Source organism: Bubalus bubalis, chromosome 13 (genome assembly GCF_019923935.1).
Source record: "Bubalus bubalis isolate 160015118507 breed Murrah chromosome 13, NDDB_SH_1, whole genome shotgun sequence".
NCBI lineage: Eukaryota > Metazoa > Chordata > Mammalia > Artiodactyla > Bovidae > Bubalus > Bubalus bubalis.
In genome coordinates, this window is record NC_059169.1 from 54034850 (window position 1) to 54053456 (window position 18607).

Sequence of the window (18607 nt, forward strand, 5' to 3'; positions counted from 1 at the left end):
AATTTAAAGGCCTTGTTCTGTCATCCTCTACTGTTGAGAATTGGTGTTACCTTCAAAGCCATTCTCATTCTTTTTATTTTTTGGTTTTGATTCTTGATCCTTTGTATATGAACTGTTTTCTATCTCTGAAGATATTTTCTCTTTTATATATCTTTGTTCCAAACATTCTTGAATTTTCTGATGACGTACATTTATTTGTATGGGTCTATTTTTACCCATTAGTTCTGTGCACCTCAGTTCAGTTCAGTCGCTCAGTCGTGTCCAACTCTTTGTGACCCCATGAATTGCACCACGCCAGGCCTCCCTGTCCATCAACAACTCCCGGAGTTCACTCAAACTCACGTCCATCAGAGTCGGTGATGCCATCCAGCCATCTCATCCTCTGTCGTCTCCTTCTCCTCCTGCCCCCAATCCCTCCCAGCATCAGAGTCTTTTCCAGTAAGTCAACTCTTCACATGAAGTGGCCAAAGTATTGGAGTTTCAGCTTTAGCATCAGTCCTTCCAAAGAACACCCAGGACTGATCTCCTTTAGAATGGACTGGTTGGATCTCCTTGCACAGGTCCTTTCTATCTAAAAATATACCCATGGGACTTCGCAGAGATCCAGTGCTCCCAAGGCAGGGGGCCTGGCTTCAATCCCTGGTCGGGGAACTAGATCCCACATACCACAACTAAGAGCTCACATGCCATGACTAAAAGATCCCACACACCGCAGCTGAGACCCCAGCACAGCCAAAAAAAAAAAAAAGTCAATTAGTCATATAATGGAATTGCCAGAAAAAATAACACAGAAGACACGAGAGAGGCTGGGGATCAGGAGATGGCAAGAGATGGACAGAGACTCTTTAAAAAAATAATAATAGTGTAATTTTGGGACTTCCCAGGCAGTCCAGTGGTCAAGAGTCTGGCTTCTACTGCAGCGGGGCACAGGGAGGCAGGCTTCTCTCAGTCCTGTATCTACAAGCTACTATGATCCTTTTGAAGACACTAGTCACCAGCTTAAGGCGGCCAGAAACTGGTGATTTTAGGAGGGTCCAATGTTTGGAGCAGCAAGCAGGAAAGGAAAAGGGTGAGATGCTGCCGACTGGAAGGCAGTGCTGGACTCTGGACGGTCAGAGGACCTGCTTCTTCACTGCCCAAGTGTGAATGACACAGGAAAAACAGATGAAGCCCAACTGCTCACACTAGTCCCCTGTTTCTGCCAGATGTCAGTGGAAGGATTAATGCAGAGCCAGAGGACCCTTCTCAGACCCCAGCTATCCAACATGGATCCTGGCTACATGTGGCAATGAGCTTGAGACTGGTGTGACTGAGGAAGTGAGCTGTGAATCTTCATTAGTTAAAACAGAAATTGAAACCCACTTCAAGACAGATTTTTCTTCTAGAACTCCTGGACACTATACAAAACAGAAGACCTTGAAAGGTGGGGAGGCAGGAAAGCTGGGCCTCAGGACTACACAGCACTAAGTTCTCTCAGTATTCTCTGTGCCTCCACGTTCCAGATTTGGAGCTGAAGCCCGCAACCTGGAAATGTCAACAAGCCCAACTCCCCGGCACTCCCGCCAGAGGAGAGGGGCAAATGGGCAATAACTGCTCCACTCCAGCCAATCAGACCAGAAAACTCTGCTCCCCCATGCCAGCAGAGCTCCCCAAAGTCCCTGCTGGGGTGCTGGGCAGGATGCTGGGATCTCCATGCCACTTGGCTGGTGATGCCTCCCCAATATGGGAGCCTAAGAGAAAAGCTGGGCCCATGTAAGTGGAACCCTGTCTCCACAAGGACAGGGTCCGAGATGGCCTGGTGGAGTGGGGACTGCCCAGTGGTGACCATGTGACTGCACCTTTCAAAAGAACAATTCAGAATCAAATGTTTACAGCCTCTGGAGCTCTTAATACCACTGACCATTCTGAAGCAAAGATAGGGTATTACCCTTGTACTGTCAGTGTGTCTGTCTTGGGCAGGGCAATCAGCTCCCACTCAGGATCTATCTGACAGCCCACCGACCCCACTCAGCAATCTAACGCCAAACACCCGTCACCACCTTCGGGAAGAAAGCTGATCGCAGAACCACACCCGGATTTGGACCCTGTGCTGTGACCTGAAACCCAATCTCCAAATCCCAGACCAAACCAAGACAAGAGCTCCTCTCCATCGCAGTGGCAGCCCCCGCTGTATTTGAATCACGGGGAAAGCATACGAGACAAACAAGAACTTACAAATTTCAATAAAATTTGACACCTAGGGATTTGGATTCAAACTTTTAATAATAAATTGTGCCAGTAGAAGCTTTTCAAAGGCAATGATATATCAATAAATAATAGTTAAATTGAGTTCCTGAGAAAGAACCTACCACATGAAGGCTGTCCGAGTGTAAATAACAACACGGCATTACTGCAAAACTAGAGAAACACTGACAGTCACGACACAGCACAGCAGACTCAGAACCTGCCACTCATACACATGTAAACCAGTACACAGGAATCATCTTCTTCAGTTTAGACATCCATAGACATGTGAGTGTTGCTGCCTAGAGATACACTAAGTAATGGATACATTATGCTAAAAACCTCAAGGAAAAATATGTGAATATAACAAAAAATATGATGCATCAGGTTTTTAAAAAGCAAAAAAGAAATTTAACTTTTTATTCAAATATAAACCCCTTTAAATAGGAATCATACTAATTTGAAATAGGAATATTTTGTGTGTTTATCTATATAGTTATATATACATCTATACGCCTAAGAAAATATGTATGGCTTAATTATCTTTTTTTACCCTCCAATATCACTTTGAATAGTCCTTGCTGTTTCACAAAGATTAGAAAAATGTGCTTTTAAAACTGAGTTAAGTTGGATCCTTCAAAGCACACTAAAAGCACTGCAGAGAGAACTCTCCACAGGTCTGCAGGGTGGGGCTCTGGCTCCCTGTGTCGGCTGGGCCACAGGACAGAATCCTGACTGGCGAGACAGACAGAGGTCCATGGCTAACTTACTTTTTTTGGCAGAGCTAAGTGAATCCCTTTTGATGTACACAAGTTTAGTATAGGACAAATGTCTTTGCCCCCTCAAAGAATCCAAGCACACCCATGACACATACAGTCACATCATCTCTCAGATACACGTGCATTTCTGCAATGAGAGAGGAGGGGGGTGCAGTCACAGCGAGGAAGTCACTCACGACGCGGCATCAGCACACTGTCCAGAACAACTCATCCAAGGACACTCAGTAAAAACGTATTCACAGAACCTGCTGTGAATGGCAAGACACGGTCACGTTATATTAATAATAGAAAAACCCTGTTCATGCTCTCTCCATACCTGATGTCTGAAGTCACACCCGCATGATCAACTGCTCACACTTCCTATGATGCTATAATATGCAAAAAGTGAACAGAACAAAACAACAAAAGCAGCTTTTAACATATATCACAACTTTGAAATGTGGGAAAAATATAAAACAAAAACCGTTGTGTGAATAAAATGGTATCAGTAACATCAGGACATCAGGACAGTGTTTTTTGTTTTTTTTTTTTTAAACATTATTGCACACAGATTTCTTATCACATGTTCTTCAATCTTTATGTCTTTCCCTAATGTGAGTAAGTGCTGTGGATAAAATACAAACGTAGAAAATAACAGCAGCATGATTTGTCAAAATTAATCCCTATAATTTAATAAGAAAAATGGCTATAAACAAAATAAGTGCTCTTTCTACTGTACTGATTTAAAAAATATTGTTTTAATGTCGTGAAGGTCCTCAAAGCTAATTCCAGGCTGTGCTGACACCTCCTGCCATCCACCAGAACCTGGAGATGCAGACCTCAGAGGTGAGTCCTCTTTCAGAAGTTTTTCCGCTTTGGTTTTGGGTGCAGGCTAGACTTTGCGGGGCAACCGGCCAACTGACCTGACAGGCTGACCTCCCCGTCCACCAGTCTACACGTACACGGGCTGGCAGCCCCCGGCCTGCGCCCCCAGGGCTGGACCCACCGAAGCTGGCTGCTCAGCCTCAGTCACGGCTTCAGCCACTGCAGGCTTGGGGCATCGGAACGGGTGACCATTGTCATCGAAGAACCTCCGGAAGGTGAACTCGTAAAAGGCGTGCTCAGGGTGCCGGCTGCCCGCAGGGCCCAGTGCGTCCCAGGCTTTAGAGCTGTCCTCACTGCCGTCCTGCCAGGGGCCCTCCTCATCCACTGGGTCAAAGTTGGATGTGTCCATGGGGTGGCTGATGGTGGGCACATAGGGGGCCGGTTGCCTCCGGATGTCACTGGAGAAGTCGATGGCGCCCAGGAACGGGTGGGCCTTCAGATCATCGGCTCCGTTGCGGCCTAACCGGTGCTCAGCTGCACAGCACAGCTTGGCGATGAGGTCCCGGGCCTCGGGGCTCAGCTCCACCTGCGCGGGGATGTGCAGCGTGCTCTCCCAGTTAATCACCTGCGGGGACAACACACCCAGTGTTCCTTCCTCCTCACTCTCGAGGCCAAAGAGGGCCTTTATGGGACAGGGTGTTAAAGAACACGATTGTTTCTCAACATCACTAATCATTAGGGGAATGCAAATCGAAACCACAATGAGGTATCACCTCACACAAGTCAGAATGACCATAATCAAAAAGCCAACGAATTATAAAGGCTGAAGAGGGTGTATAGAGAAAAGGGAACCCTCCTACATCATTGGTAGAGATGTAAACTGGTGCACCACTCTGGAGAACAGTATAGAGGTTCCTTAAAAAACTAAAATTAGAGTTAGCATATGACCAAGAAATCCCAATCCTGGGAATAAATACAGACAAAACTCTAATTCACAAAGATACATGCACCCCTGTGTTCATAGCAGCACTATTTACAATAGCCAAGAAGCAAACTAAATGTCCATCAACAGATGAACTGATAAAAGATGTAGTCTAGGGGGTGGGGTGCAAAAAGAAAAAAAAAAGATGTAGTCTATATATACAATGGAATCCTGCTGCTGCTGCTGCTGCTGCTGCTAAGTCGCTTCAGTCGTGTCCGACTCTGTGCGACCCCATAGACGGCAGCCCACCAGGCTCCCCCGTCCCTGGGATTTTCCAGGCAAGAACACTGGAGTGGGTTGCCATTTCCTTCTCCAATGCATGAAAGTGAAAAGTGAAAGTGAAGTCACTCAGTCATGTCCGACTCTTAGCTACCCCATGGACTGCAGCCCACCAGGCTCCTCTGTCCATGGGATTTTCCAGGCAAGAGTACTGGAGTGGGGTGCCATTGCCTTCTCCGACAATGGAATCCTACTCAGCCATAAAAAGAACAAAATAATGCCATTTGCAACAACATGGATGAACTTAAGAGACTGTCATACTAAGAGAAGTAGGAAGACAAATACCATATGATATAGCTTATAGTGGAATCTAAACTACAAAATGAACTTATTTACAAGACAGAAATAGACTCACACACATAGAAAACAAAGTTATGGTTAGCAAAGGGGAGAGGGAGGGAAAGAGGAACAAATTAGAGGAGTATGGGATTAACAGATACACAATACCATACATAAAACAGATAACAACGGCTGACTGGATAGCATAGAGAATTATATTCAATATCACACAATAACCTATAATGGAAAAGAATCTGAAAATATAATCTGAATCACTTTGCTCTACACCTGAAACTAATACTGTAAATCAATTATACTTCAATACAAATAACTTTAATTTTAAAAAGATTTTGATAGTTTCACAATAGGAGAACCAAACAGACGTAGGAGGATCTGAGGCAGCTACAAATGGCCAGTATGGTTTCAGCAGGAGCCCACAGTCTGAGGCACAGGGTAAGGGAGCCACTCCCAGACAGCAGTGATCAGCAACACAAACCAGCCATCCGGATGCTCTGCTAAGGGCTTATTTGCTCCTGGAGTCAGAACAAAGGTCAATGTAATTGGGAGTTGTGTAGAGGTGCAAGGGCTGGTGTGGGCTTCCCCAGTGGCCTATCAATAAAGAATCTGCCTGCAATGTAGGAGACATAGGTCTGATCCCTGGGTTGGGAAGATCCTCTGGAGGAGGACATGGCAACCCACTCCAGTATTCTTGCCTGGGAAATCCCATGGACAGAGGAGCCTGGTGGGCTACAGTCCATGGGGTCACAAAGAGTCGGACACAACAGTGCACATGCACAACACAGATATAAAACTCAAAAGAAAAAAAACATAAAGCAAAAATCTTCATGAGGGACATCCCTGGTGGTCCAGTGGCTAAGACTGTGCTCCCAATGGAGGGGGCCCAGGTTCAATCCCTGGTCAGGGAACTAGATCCCACATGCTGTAACTGAGACCCAATGCAGCAAATAAATAAAATATATATATTAAAAAAAAAAATCTTCGTGATCTTCAATTTGGCAATGATTTCCTGGATATGATACCTAAAATCATAGGCAATAAAAGAAAAAAACACATAAAAGTCTTCATCAAAATTTAAAACTTTTGTACATCAAAGGACCCTATCAACAGAGTGAAAAGACAAACTTATAGAAAGAATTTATTTGCAAAGTATACATCTGATAAGGAATTAACAAGCAGAATACATAAAAAACTACAACTCAACAACAAAAACCCAAACAACCTAATTAAAAAAGGGCAAAGGATTTGAATAGATATTTCTCCAAAGAAGGTATCTACATATGCCCACATATGAAAAGAAATTCAACATCATTTGAACCATCAGGGAAATGCAAATCAAAATCACAATGAGACTGATACCACCTCACACCCACTAGGATAGCTACTATTAAAAAGTAATAGTAATAAATGTTGGCTAAGATATGGAGAAATAGGAGCTTCAGTATACTGTTGGTGGGAATGTAAAATGGTGCAGTCATATGGAAACAGTATGGAGGTTCCTCAAGAAGTTTCAACACAGATTAATCCTATGACCCAGCAATTCCACTCCTGGGTATATATCCAAAGGAACTGAACGGAACTGAACACAGGGAGCCAACAGATACTTACACACATACTTATGTGCATAGCAGCACTACTCACAAGAGCCCAAAAGGTGCAAACAACCAAAACGTTAATTGCCAGATGATGGATAAAGAAAATGGAATGTTATTTGCATACAGTGGAGTATTTATTATTCAATATTACATACAATGTAGCAGTAGCCTTAGAAAGGAAGGACATTCTGACACAGGTTCCAACAGGTATGAACCTTGAGGATGTTATGCTGATGAAGTCAGTCAGTCACAAAAGGAAAAATACTGTATGATAACTTATATGAAGTCCCTAAGAATAGGCAATTCATAGAGACAGAAAGTAGAAGACAGGAGCAAAGGGGAGGGAAAAATGGAGTTATCTTTTAGTGGGTGAAGTTCTGCTTGGGATGGCGAAAATGGCTGGAAATAAGTAGTAGTGAATGTACTTAATGCCACTGACTGTACTATTAACTGTAGTTAAAATGGTAAAATTCATCACAATTTTTAAAACTCGGTGATTATCATGCTGGCAAATTACTAACTAGAAAAAAATTAGTAACTAGTTCAGCAATTCAATTAGGATATAGATAATACCAAGTTCCAATTTCATTTTTACTGGAAAGAAACAGGGCCTTAATTGAGGATTTTTTGAAGAGGCCATCATAGTAACTATTCGGGTGTGTGAATAGTCCTAGAATAGTCAGTGTTACAAGAGCACTGTTCTGAGATGATCCAAAGGTTTCATCAGATTCTCTACTCAATCTTTCTTAAGGAATCAAATTAATCGCTCAGAGAGTAAAAGGCCACCATTCTAAAACTGACTATTGAGTATTATTACTTGACAGGATTAGTTGAAACACTGCAAAAGTACATAAGTGGCTGGGCCCACAGCTCTTATATTATGCCGACAGTACAGACATAACGTCCAAACCAACCAACTCATCTCAAGGCCACGCAGTTCAGACCGGGCCCTGCCCGCCGGCCCAAACGTGCGGCCACGGTGCCTCCCTCACGTCCAGGTTCACACGTACATCACAGCTCAGCTCTGACCTTGGGCCTTTACTCACTCAAATTAAAAAACCTAACAGGAAGTAACAAAAATACCTGAAAACTCCTCACTTCATACAGCTGACACTCCTGCACTACCCGGAACAAAAGGCCCAGTGTCAGCCAGAGACCCCAGGGCTCCTCAGAGGCCCGCGCGCCCCTTTACCTTCAGCTGGGTCTCCGTGGGCGTCGGCGCCAGGAACGGCGGCTGCCCCACTAGCATCTCAAAGAGAATCACGCCGACACTCCACCAGTCGCAGAGCTGGGTGTAACCTGAAAGACAGCGGGGCTCAGTTCACACCCGCGCCGCGGCCTCCCCGACGCACTGAGAGCGTGGCTCTGGTCACCGAGGACGGGCCCGCGTCACGGAGCTCGCGCGTCACGCCCCACCTCCCGCCTCCACGGCGCACGCGTGACGTCACTGCTTCCTGCATAAGGGCCCGGAACAGACCGCTGGAAAAAACGCTGCCGAAGGTCACAGGCTCCACGTGGCAGGAGTGTGGGCATGAGTGTTTTCTGATTTTACAGCATTAGTTTATGATAAACACAGGATGCTCTTATAATAACATCTTTTAAATTTAAAAAGTTACTGTTATTGTTAATAACAATACTAAACCAGGAATTTAAGTTCGTAAAGGACACAGACACAAATTAAAATCGTAGAAACTAGGGACTTCCCCGGCGGTCTGGTGGTTAGGGCTGTAAGCCTGGCACAGGCTAGACCCCTAGTCAGAGAGCTAAGATTACACAGACTGCGATGCAGCCAAAAAAAAAAAAAAATGTAGAAGCTAAATAGCAGAAACGCTGTGACCGGAGGTCAGGTGAGGCCAGTGCCAAGGCTCCCCGGGGAGCTTTTGGGAGAAGAGGGGAGGAAACTGTGGCAAAGGTAATGGCTGCCCCTGCCCTGAGGGGAGGGAGCAGCTCCCTGTGAGGGAGCCAGGCCCCTCATTCCTTGCAGGATGGCCTCGTAGGGGTATCAGAAAAGGCTGATCTTTGATTCTGTCCCACGTCCCAGTCCAAGCCCCGCTCTGGTCCCCCTGTCACTGAATTCTTGCTAAGTGTGACCTGTGGCCCCTATCTGCCTGGCCCTGGAGGCTCTGCTGGGCTGCTGCCCATGGCAGGGTTGAGGGAGACCACTGAACCCCCTTACAGACCAGCACCCACCCCCACTTTCAAGGACAGAGAAGGCGGCCTGTACTGGGCAGTGAGGTCAATATGCCCAACAACCTCTGGACATATACTGCCCTTATACTTGAGTCCCTGAGAGACTGGCAACCTGCCCTGAGGCACACAGCTCACAGAACGGTGAGGACAGAGCCTGCTGGCTCCAACAGTGGAAACCGCAGGTGAGGACAGACAGTCTGGCGCTATTCGGGTTTCTTACAGGGAATCAGATCCACACACACTGCCGCTCTGCTGGGGACCCCCAAAACTGACCATCAGAGGTGCCTCTGATGCTGGTCAAGCACTTGCTGGAGGGGCTGGAGCACCCCATCCCTGGGGCTTACCTTGAAGGGGCCTCTGGACCAGTGGAAGAACTAGAGAAGTCTAGAACTAGAACAGGGAAGGTCTGCATTCTCACACCCACTGACCAGGGAAGATGGTGGGCCCCAGTGAGGACCCCGAACCCAGTCCTGGCCCTCAAACAATTCCTCTGGGCTCTAGGGAGCAAGCCTACCATGCAGCCAGCTCATCACTTCCAGCCTAAGGAGGAGCAAGTGGAGATGCCGGGCCAGCTCCCGAGCAGAGGAGGATACACTGAAGGTTTGTCTGCTGACAGAACCCCACTCTTGGGCTCCCGTGGGGAGACATATGGGGACACTGAGACCCTGACAGTGGGAGCTGGGACCCTCGGAGATCACCCAGCTTGGATGCAGAGCCAAAGCACTCACCTTTCCGGAGGAGCACTTCCGGGGCGATGTAGTTTGGGGTCCCAACCAGGGAGTGAGCCAGACACCGCTGGTGCTGCCTCCGCGCCCTCTGCTCCAGGGTCTTGAGCCGGTCTCCACACCGGCAATTAGACACGTCGTCCCAGAGGTCGCTGGGCTCCATGCTGTCCTGCCGGGAATGACTCCCTGTCACCCAGAAAGCAGGGTGGGGAGAGAAGAGAACAGAAAACAAAATCAATTTTCAATCTTCAACAATGCAATAAACCTAAAGCTTCAAAAGGAAAAGTAACCTGACCCAGCTTCTGACACAGTCAGAGAGTCCCCTGGCAGCTCCCAGAATGGCTGTGGTCCCAGGCCTCAGACCCCAAGCATGAAGTACACACACGCCTCAGGACAGGAGCCACGGCAGGGGCTGTGCCCTGTGCTGGGGGCTGTGAGCTGGCACATAGGGCTGGCAAGACAGGCTCATGGACAGCGAGGTGGCATTCCCAGCGCCGTTCAGGCCCATCTCAAAGGCTAACACCACCTGTTTGTCAGACATGTTTTGAGACAGGCATGGAAAAGATTGAAGATTTCAAATATATGGACACAGATGATTTCAATGCCAAATTAAAAAAAAATGAATCAAATAATTTAGAACTAGTTTTGAGTTAAAAAAAAAACAGAAGTCTGAGCTGTAGTAATAAAATAACTAGTTCAAGAATTCAAGCCAGGGCTTCCCTGGTGGTCCAGTGGTTAAGAATCCACCTGCCAATGCAGGGGACACAAGCTTGAACCCTAGCCGGGAAGATCCCACATGCTTCGGAGCAACTAAGCCTGCGCTCTAGAGACCATGCTCTAAGAGAGAGGCCACCACAAGCAGAAGCCCGTGCACTGCAAGGAAGGGTCGCCCCACTCCTGGCAACTAGAGAAAAACCCTACAGCAACGAAGACCCACAACAGTCAAAAATAAATAAATAAAAGAAAAAAAAGAATTCAAACCACAAATAAGATGATGACCAGCTACTTCTCACTTTTCTGAGTAGTGAAACTACAGGAGATGCAGTTAAGCTGGACCCACAACCAGGTTTGCACCTGTAGGGAGACTCAGGGGGCTGTAACAGAGGGCTCCCCCAGAGGCTTGTTTAACAGGGGGCTCAAAGAGAGTGCTCCCCCGGAGGTTGGTTTTAACAGGGCACAGTGACGGCTCCTCAGCCAGGCCCCAGGATACCCTATGGCCTACTGTCCTTGAAACATTTTAGTAAAACTTGAAGCCACTAGCTTAAAAACAAACACCTTACACATCATAGTACTTCTTCATGGAGAAAAGGGTATCACACCAAATTATGAAATCACATGGGGACAGGTGCACCCACCCAGGATGGGGTGAGGAGGGGAGGCCGGAGGCAGTACCTTTCTGGTAGTATTTGGAGTTGTGGGTCCACCTGAACCCAGTGCAGAGGCCGAAGTCTGTCAGCTTGATGTGGCCGTCAAGGTCTATGAGGATGTTGTCGGGCTTGATGTCCCGGTGGATGAAGCCCATTCTGTGAACACTCTCGACGGCCAGCGTCAGCTCAGCAATGTAGAAGCGCGCCAGGTGCTCGGGGAACACCTCCATGCGGATGAGCAGGCTCATCATGTCCCCGCCCGGGATGTAGTCCATCACAAAGTACAGGCTGTCCTTGTCCTGGAAGGAGTAGTAGAGCTTGACTACCCATTCATTGTCCGCCTCCGCCAGGATGTCCCGCTCTGCCTTGACGTGGGCCACCTGGTTGCGGTTCAGGACGTCCTTCTTTCTAAGGGTCTTCATGGCATACAGCGCGTGCGTGTCCACCTTGCAGGCCAGGCACACCTCCCCAAAGGCGCCAACGCCCAGGGTCTTCACCTTCACAAACATGGACTTGTCCATCTTGGCCCGCTTGAGCCTATTGTAATTGGACTCCTTCTGGTAAAGAATCTTCCTCATCTGCTCCTGCTCGGCCTCACAGAGCCCAGCCTGTGCAGGAGGAAACAGGACAGGGTCACACTGGACAGGACCCATGGGGGCAGGAGGGACAGGACAGGGTCACACTGGATGGGTCCCATGGGGACAGGAGGCCCCAGAGTGGAGGGCACACCATGATCTGTGGAAAGGAGGGTGCAGAAGAACCGGGCCAACGCTACAAGTGAGAAAATGACTGTTGGTTCTCTACATCCACAGCCACAGATCTAGAATCAAAAGGGGAGATGTAAAAATAAGTTCTTTCTTTCTCCAGGTTGACTTTTAGGCTCTAAAAACTAAAGACAACTTGTATTACTAAAAAAGAGCAATGTAATAATTTAATGACAGTTCAGGGGAAAATGGGAAAACAGAAAAGTCAATGAAAATGGAACAGCATTTTCAATGGGATCCGACCTTATTTTTAGAACTTTTTAGAATCTGAAATTACCATAGCATTTCTATAAATAATTTCATTAATAATTAATGTTCCCAAACAGCTTAGTGTCAACTAGCATCTACTTCAAACGTTATTTAGTAACTATAGACTTCATTAAGAATGAACTGAATCACTAACAGCTATACTTCTCTTTAAAATTCCCACAATGTCAATGTGTAAAACCTCAACTTTTACTTTCTCCTCTTTCAAAGTGTTTCTTTACCAGTTGGAGAGCCTTAATGGATTTGCTCCCCGGAAAGGACAGGCCGTAACAAGCAACGCGTTCCTTAACCGGGGGCACATCCGCACCGTCCTCCCCACCCCGAGCCGGGACAGGGGACACAGTGCAGGGGGGGTTCTCCCACTGGGACCCCGACACCAGGCGTGCCCTGCGCCCACCTTCGCCATCTCCTGCTCCAGCTGCAGCCGGCGCGCCACCTTCTGCTGGTGGGTCTTGAGCACGTTCTCCACGTGCTGCTCCATGAAGAACTTGAAGGCTGACGGCGAGTAGCTCTTGATGCGCGACTCGCGCCTGTCCTCGTCGCGGCCGCCCCTGCGCACGGGCACCGGGGATGTCTGGATCTGCTTTCGGTCCCGGCCCGCCCTGTCGGCTTTGGTGGCCCCGGAGCTCGTGGGGCTGCCGTCGGGGGACTCGGCGGCACGGCCGCCCCGGAGGCCCTGTTGCAGCCCAGCGCACAGCCCGTCCACGTCGAGCGGCTCGGCGCGGGCCTGTGGCCGAAGCAGGTGCCGCGGATAAGGCGGGGGCCGGCCCCGCGCCTCGGCGCCCCCTGCGAGCTCCTCCGCGGGCTCAGGGCCGTCGGGTGGGGGCGCCGGCGCCCAAGCGGGGTGCGAGGGCCCCACGGCCGTCTGGGGTTCAGGCCGCAGCACGCGCACGCTCCGCACCGGGTGCAGGATGCGCGCGGCCGTGACTGCTGTCACGGCGTTGGGCGGGGCCGCGGCGCCGCTGAACGAACCGGTGCGGCTGGGGCCCGGCTTGGGCAGCGAGTCACGCCGGGCCAGGCCGGCGCCCGGCCAGGCCGGCGCACCCGGCTCAAAACGCTCGGCGCCCAGGCCGGTGCGCGCGGGAGCGGCCAGGCCGGGCGGGGCGCTGTCGCCGGCGAAAGCAGCGCCCCGGGGGCCCCCCGCGTGTCCCTGGTGCGGCGGCTTAGGGTGCGGGGTCGGAGCGTAGGCTGCGCCGGGGGCCGGGAAGGGGAGGCCGGGGGGTGGCACCGGCACGGCTGCGCCCTTGGCGCCCAGCCCCGCGTACGCGCCGGCCTCCGGGGACGCCTTGCTTTGGAAAGAGGGGCTGCGCTGGACGCCATAACCCAGGGGTTCCGCGGGCACCAGCAGCGGGGCTCTGTAGTGCGTGCCCCCGGGGCCCGCGAGGCCCATGCGGGCGGCCTCCCCGGCGGCCGTGTAGCCCTTAGGCTGGTGCGGACGACAAGGAGGCCCGACGCCAGCGAAGAGGAAGTCCGGGTAAGGGCGGGGCGCTTCCTCCAGGGTGGCGGGGCCCTCGAAAGCCGGCCCGGCCACCTGCGTGAAGGGCGGGAAAGGCTCGCCCGGTGCTTCGAAGCTCGGCCTCCGTGGCCCGGGGGCCGGCGCCAGGCCCTTCCCTGCGGGCAGAGACGGAGGCGGCGTTAGAAGGCCGCTGGCAGAAGGCCCGCGTCGCCAGTCGGGTACCCTCCTCCCCGCGCTGCAGGAGCCCCGGCAGAGCCCCCCAGGGGAAGATGAAGCACCAGCGCCGGGGCTGCCCCCAGGGCTGGCGCTGGGGGATGAGCTGCCACACAGACCCCGAGATCCCAAGGGTCTGGACGTGGTGGCAGCAAGGCAATGCTTAAGGGCGTTCCTCAATCAAGAGAAGCGAAACGTGATGGGCAAATGTTCGTGTTCTCACCGTTTTCACTCCGTTTCTCAGTCAGTGCCTGAGACAGGTGGTTAAATTCACCCACAGTGAAAATACATTTTTCTATTGTTCTTTTAATTCTGTCAATTTTGAGGATATGTAGTAGATAAATACATTTTTGGAATGTTATGCCTTCAAAAAGAAGAAAAGGGAAACCTGTGTTCTCATCTCAAGGAAGATACAGTGTATTTAATACAAAGCCCTTGCAAGTTCCTCACTCAGCAGATGAACTGGGTTTATCCAAGGTCTCCAGGGAAAACTCCTTCTGGTCAATATCCTGAATCCCTTATTGCCCCCCAGGGGCCTCAGTCCCCAAAATGGCTCCATCTGCTCTACCCAGGAAGAGAAACACCCACTGACTAGCAGGCAGGGGTGCTGAGGCGACTGGCCCTCCCCAGGGGCATGGGGTGCGGTGGAGGTGGGGGAAGGTTCCCTCCCTCCCCCGGGGTATGGTGGGGGTGGCTTTCCCACACCTGTGCCTGAGGCACCGTACTCGGGAGCCACCTGCCACCGTGCAGCTGGCTCTCCGAGCCCACAGAGTGGGAAACAAGTGTGTTTTAGAATCAATGAAATAAGCCTCCCCTTAAGACTCCCCCACAAGTCCAGAAGAAAGAATCTGCTGAGTGGCCTAATTTTCATTTTGAATTTTCCCTTTCATAAACAGAACAACTCCACAAACCCCCAAGAAGGAAAGACCCAACTAAGTGTCAATCTGCCTCCACCCTGGGAGATAGGATGTTGGGCAGGGCAGGTTCAGTCCCCATGCCCCTACTCCTGTGAGGGAGGTGGGCAGCATGATGGCCACGAGGCCTTCTCCCCACAGCCACCTCTCCATAGCCCCCAGCGTGCTCACCTGGGGAGGTCTGCTTGACGACCCGCACGATCTGCTCCTTGCCTGGCTCCAGGTAGCCCATCTTACTGATGAACTCCAGGGCGGCCTCGATGCTGCGGCTGCCGGTCTGCTTGAGGGCCCTGCCCGCCATCTCCTGGAGAGGGGAGCAGAGAGACATTAGCTGGGGGCCTGGGCATGGGTCACGTGAAGCTTCCAGGGACAGCCTTTCTGTCCTGCACCCGCCTCCGAGCCAGTGGAGCAAGAACTGCTGGGGACTTGTCTTGGGGCTGATGAACCTCACACACACTTAGTTCAGTCACTCAGTCGTGTCTGACTCTTTGTGAGCCCATGGACTGCAGCATGCCAGGCTTCCCTGTCCTTCACCAACTCCCGAAACTTGCTCAAACTCATGCCCATCGAGTCAGTGATGCCATCCAACCATCTCATCCTCTGTCGTTTCCTTCTCCTCCTGCCTTCAATCTTTCCCAGCATCAGGGTCTTTTCCAGTGAGACAGTTCTTCGAATCAGGTGGCCAAAGTACTGGAGTTTCAGCTTCAGCGTCAGTTCTTCCAATGAATATTCAGGACTGATTTACTTTAGGAATGACTGGTTGGATCCCCTTGCAGTCCAAAGGACTCTCAAAGAGTCTTCTCCAACACCACAGTTCAAAAGCATCAATTCTCCGGTGCTCAGCTTTCTTTCTAAGTCCAATTCACACATCCATACATGACTACTGGAAAAACCATAGCTTTGACTAGAGAGACCTTTGTTGGCAAAGTAATGTCTCTGCTTTTTAATATGCTGTCTAGGTTGGTCACAGCTTTTCTTCCAAGCAGCAAGCATCTTTTAATTTCATACCTGCAGTCACCATCTGCAGTGATTTTGGAGCCCCAAAAAATAAAGTCTGACACTCTTTCCACTGTTTCCCCATCTATTTGCCATGAAGTGATGGGACCGGATGCCATGATCTTAGTTTTCTGAATGTTGAGTTTTAAGCCATCTTTTTCATTCTCCTCTTTCACTTTCATCAAGAGGCTCTTTAGTTCTTCTTTGCTTTCTGCCATAAGGGTGGTGTCATCTGCATTTCTGAGGTTATTGATATTTCTCCCAGCAATCTTGATTCCAGCTTGTGCTTCATCCAGTCTGGCATTTCGCATGATGTACTACTCTGCATGTAAGTTAAATAAGCAGAGTCACAATATACAGCCTTGATGTACTCCTTTCCCAGTTTGGAACCAGTCTGTTGTTCCATGTCTGGTTCTAACTGTTGCTTCTTGACCTGCATACAGATTTCTCAGAAGGCAGGTCAAGTGGTCTGGTATTCCCATCTCTTTCAGAATTTCCCAGTTTGTTGTGATCCACACAGTCAAAGGCTTTGGCATAGTCAATAAAGAAGTAGATGTTTTTCTGGAACTCTCTTGCTTTTTTGATGATCCAGCGGATGTTGGCAATTTGATCTCTGGTTCTTCTGCCTCTCACACACTGACCCCACCCAGATCTTTGATCTGTTTCCTCTTCCTCACACACACTGACCCCACCTAGATCTTGATGGTGGGCCTGGAAGACTGTGTTCTGCTCCTCCTGAGAAAACTTCTGTGACTGGACGGAGACATTCCTGTCTGGTCTGTGGAAGTCAGAGAACCAGCCTTCCCCCACACTAGGGAGGGAGCCAGGGGAAGGGCTACAGTGGGTGAGAGAGCATGGGCCGCCGGGACAGGCCCAGCAGGACAGCTCCCCCCACTTCCAGAACAGTCCCGGAAGGACAGGTGCCCCCTCACCCCCCAGCACTGCTAGCAGGATGAGTTTCTGGGGAAGAGGGCCAGAGGAGGGAGAGGAACCAGGGACTGTCCTCAGCCCAGATGAGGGCACACAGCTGGCTCTTCAAGGACAGCAGGATGTGGGCAGACAGTGGAGAAAAGGTATTCTTGGCTGGCAGTCAGTCAGAGCAGGGTGGGGGGAACCACAGACCAGTCAACTGTCCTGAACCTTCTATTCTCTTCACATATCCCTGTGTCCAGAAATGAGCGTGACAACACCTGCAGTCTCATGTGCGAAGGCTCAGCTCCGCCCCTAGAATCTTAGTGGCCTGCAGTCTGCTCCAGGGAGCAGGATCAGGCCAATGCCAGCCCCCAGACTCAGCTGCAGTTCCAACATGTGAGCAAACAGCCTGGATGCTCAACCCCAGCAACACAGCTGGACAGCCCAGAGGATCGTAATAAGTAATAAACTATGGTTGTTCTTCAGCTGCTAAAACTTCTGGGATGGTTTGTTACATAGCAGCAGACAATGGGTAACTACTTTTACTGCAGGTATAACCTGAAAAATATGTCCACCTATTAATTTTACCTCAACTCTGAATGGTTGGGTTTGCTAAATAAACTCATTAAGATCAGTTTTATGTAAAGTTAAATTTACAGATATTTAATATAACCACGAAAAAAGATTTAACAAAACACCAAGAAATATTTCACCAGAAAATGAGAACATTATCGCAATATTGATTACTGGTGTGATGAGTGAAACTTAAGAACCTTAAAAATGTATTTTTATTCCAGTATATCCCATAGATTATTCCAGTTGTCCTGTTAAGAGCCTGATAATAAAGCACCAACTTTGCTTCTATTTGTCATAATCTGGCTGCACAGTCAGCAGGAAGTACTGCTTTCGTCATGCAACTTCACAGTCCCTCAAATAAGAAGTTTGGTTGGATTCATATTTAACTACAAAACTATTCTTATATCTCCATGATTTGTTCTTAAAGAAGCACTATACTCTTCTATATGGTTGTTATGGTAACTTAGGTCCAACCTCTTTTGAAGAAAAACATCTATTTTTTTCAGTAATGAATTCATGTGGAATTTGAATTCATTCTTGTTGGGAACTCTGGTTTTCTTAACGCAGATTCGGTCTGTGTCAGGCCACAGTGCTGGAGGAAGAACTGGGAGGCGACAGGCCAGTGTGTGAGTAGCAGGACCCCAGGCCCAGGGCACACATGTGGGCGGCAGGGGATGGGGAGACAGGCCCCCTGGGGGGACTGCCTGACCGGCAGGGACAAGTCTGCACCAGAGGATGGGGGCAGCCGGCAGAGCAGAAGCACCACTGCAGGTTTCATCACTGGTGACAAGCCGGCGTCAGCTCCTGGGACTCAGCGGACTGAGTGTGGGGGAAGACTCTCCCGGGCAGACAACTACTGCCGTCCAGTCCTGCCATTCGGACGTCTCCCTGCAAAAAGCACACAGGTCTCCTCACCAAGCATCCTTGTGGCAGACCTTCGAGCTCCAGTCCACACTTTTTAAATGAGCAGCTGCTGTGTCTCGTGTGTGTTCACAGTAGCCCCTGTGCAGCTGTGGTCCCACTGCACAGGAGAGGGTCAGCCCACAGGCGACCAGGGGCAGGGATGTCAGGATGCAGATACCGATGCTTCCTTCCCTCCATCAAGACAGGCTTCCAGAGACTGCGCATGTGTGGGGGCTCCCGCTGCATGTCAGCACATGTGTCCTTTTCTCACTCTATGGATACATGTAATACATGTGCTCTGCTGTGTGTGACCTGGCTGCACGGATGCTCCTTGTCACAGGGAAGCTCTGATCTCCGGCTGGTCC

The 18607-nt window shown here is 49.9% G+C and overlaps 1 protein-coding gene across 1 annotated transcript in view; it reads right to left on the minus strand.

Moving 5' to 3' along the window:
- Positions 1 to 2243: 2243 nt before the first annotated feature.
- LATS2 (large tumor suppressor kinase 2) overlaps positions 2244 to 18607 on the minus strand; it is a 34342-nt gene continuing 17978 nt past the window's right edge. Inside the window, exons 3-8 of the mRNA XM_025262817.2 lie at positions 15027 to 15159; positions 12670 to 13883; positions 11267 to 11849; positions 9878 to 10060; positions 8152 to 8258; positions 2244 to 4431 (exon numbers count right to left, since the gene is read on the minus strand). Coding sequence (XP_025118602.2) covers positions 3934 to 4431; positions 8152 to 8258; positions 9878 to 10060; positions 11267 to 11849; positions 12670 to 13883; positions 15027 to 15159 — 2718 coding nt within the window. The 3' untranslated portion in view covers positions 2244 to 3933. The remainder of the gene's footprint in view (positions 4432 to 8151; positions 8259 to 9877; positions 10061 to 11266; positions 11850 to 12669; positions 13884 to 15026; positions 15160 to 18607) is intronic.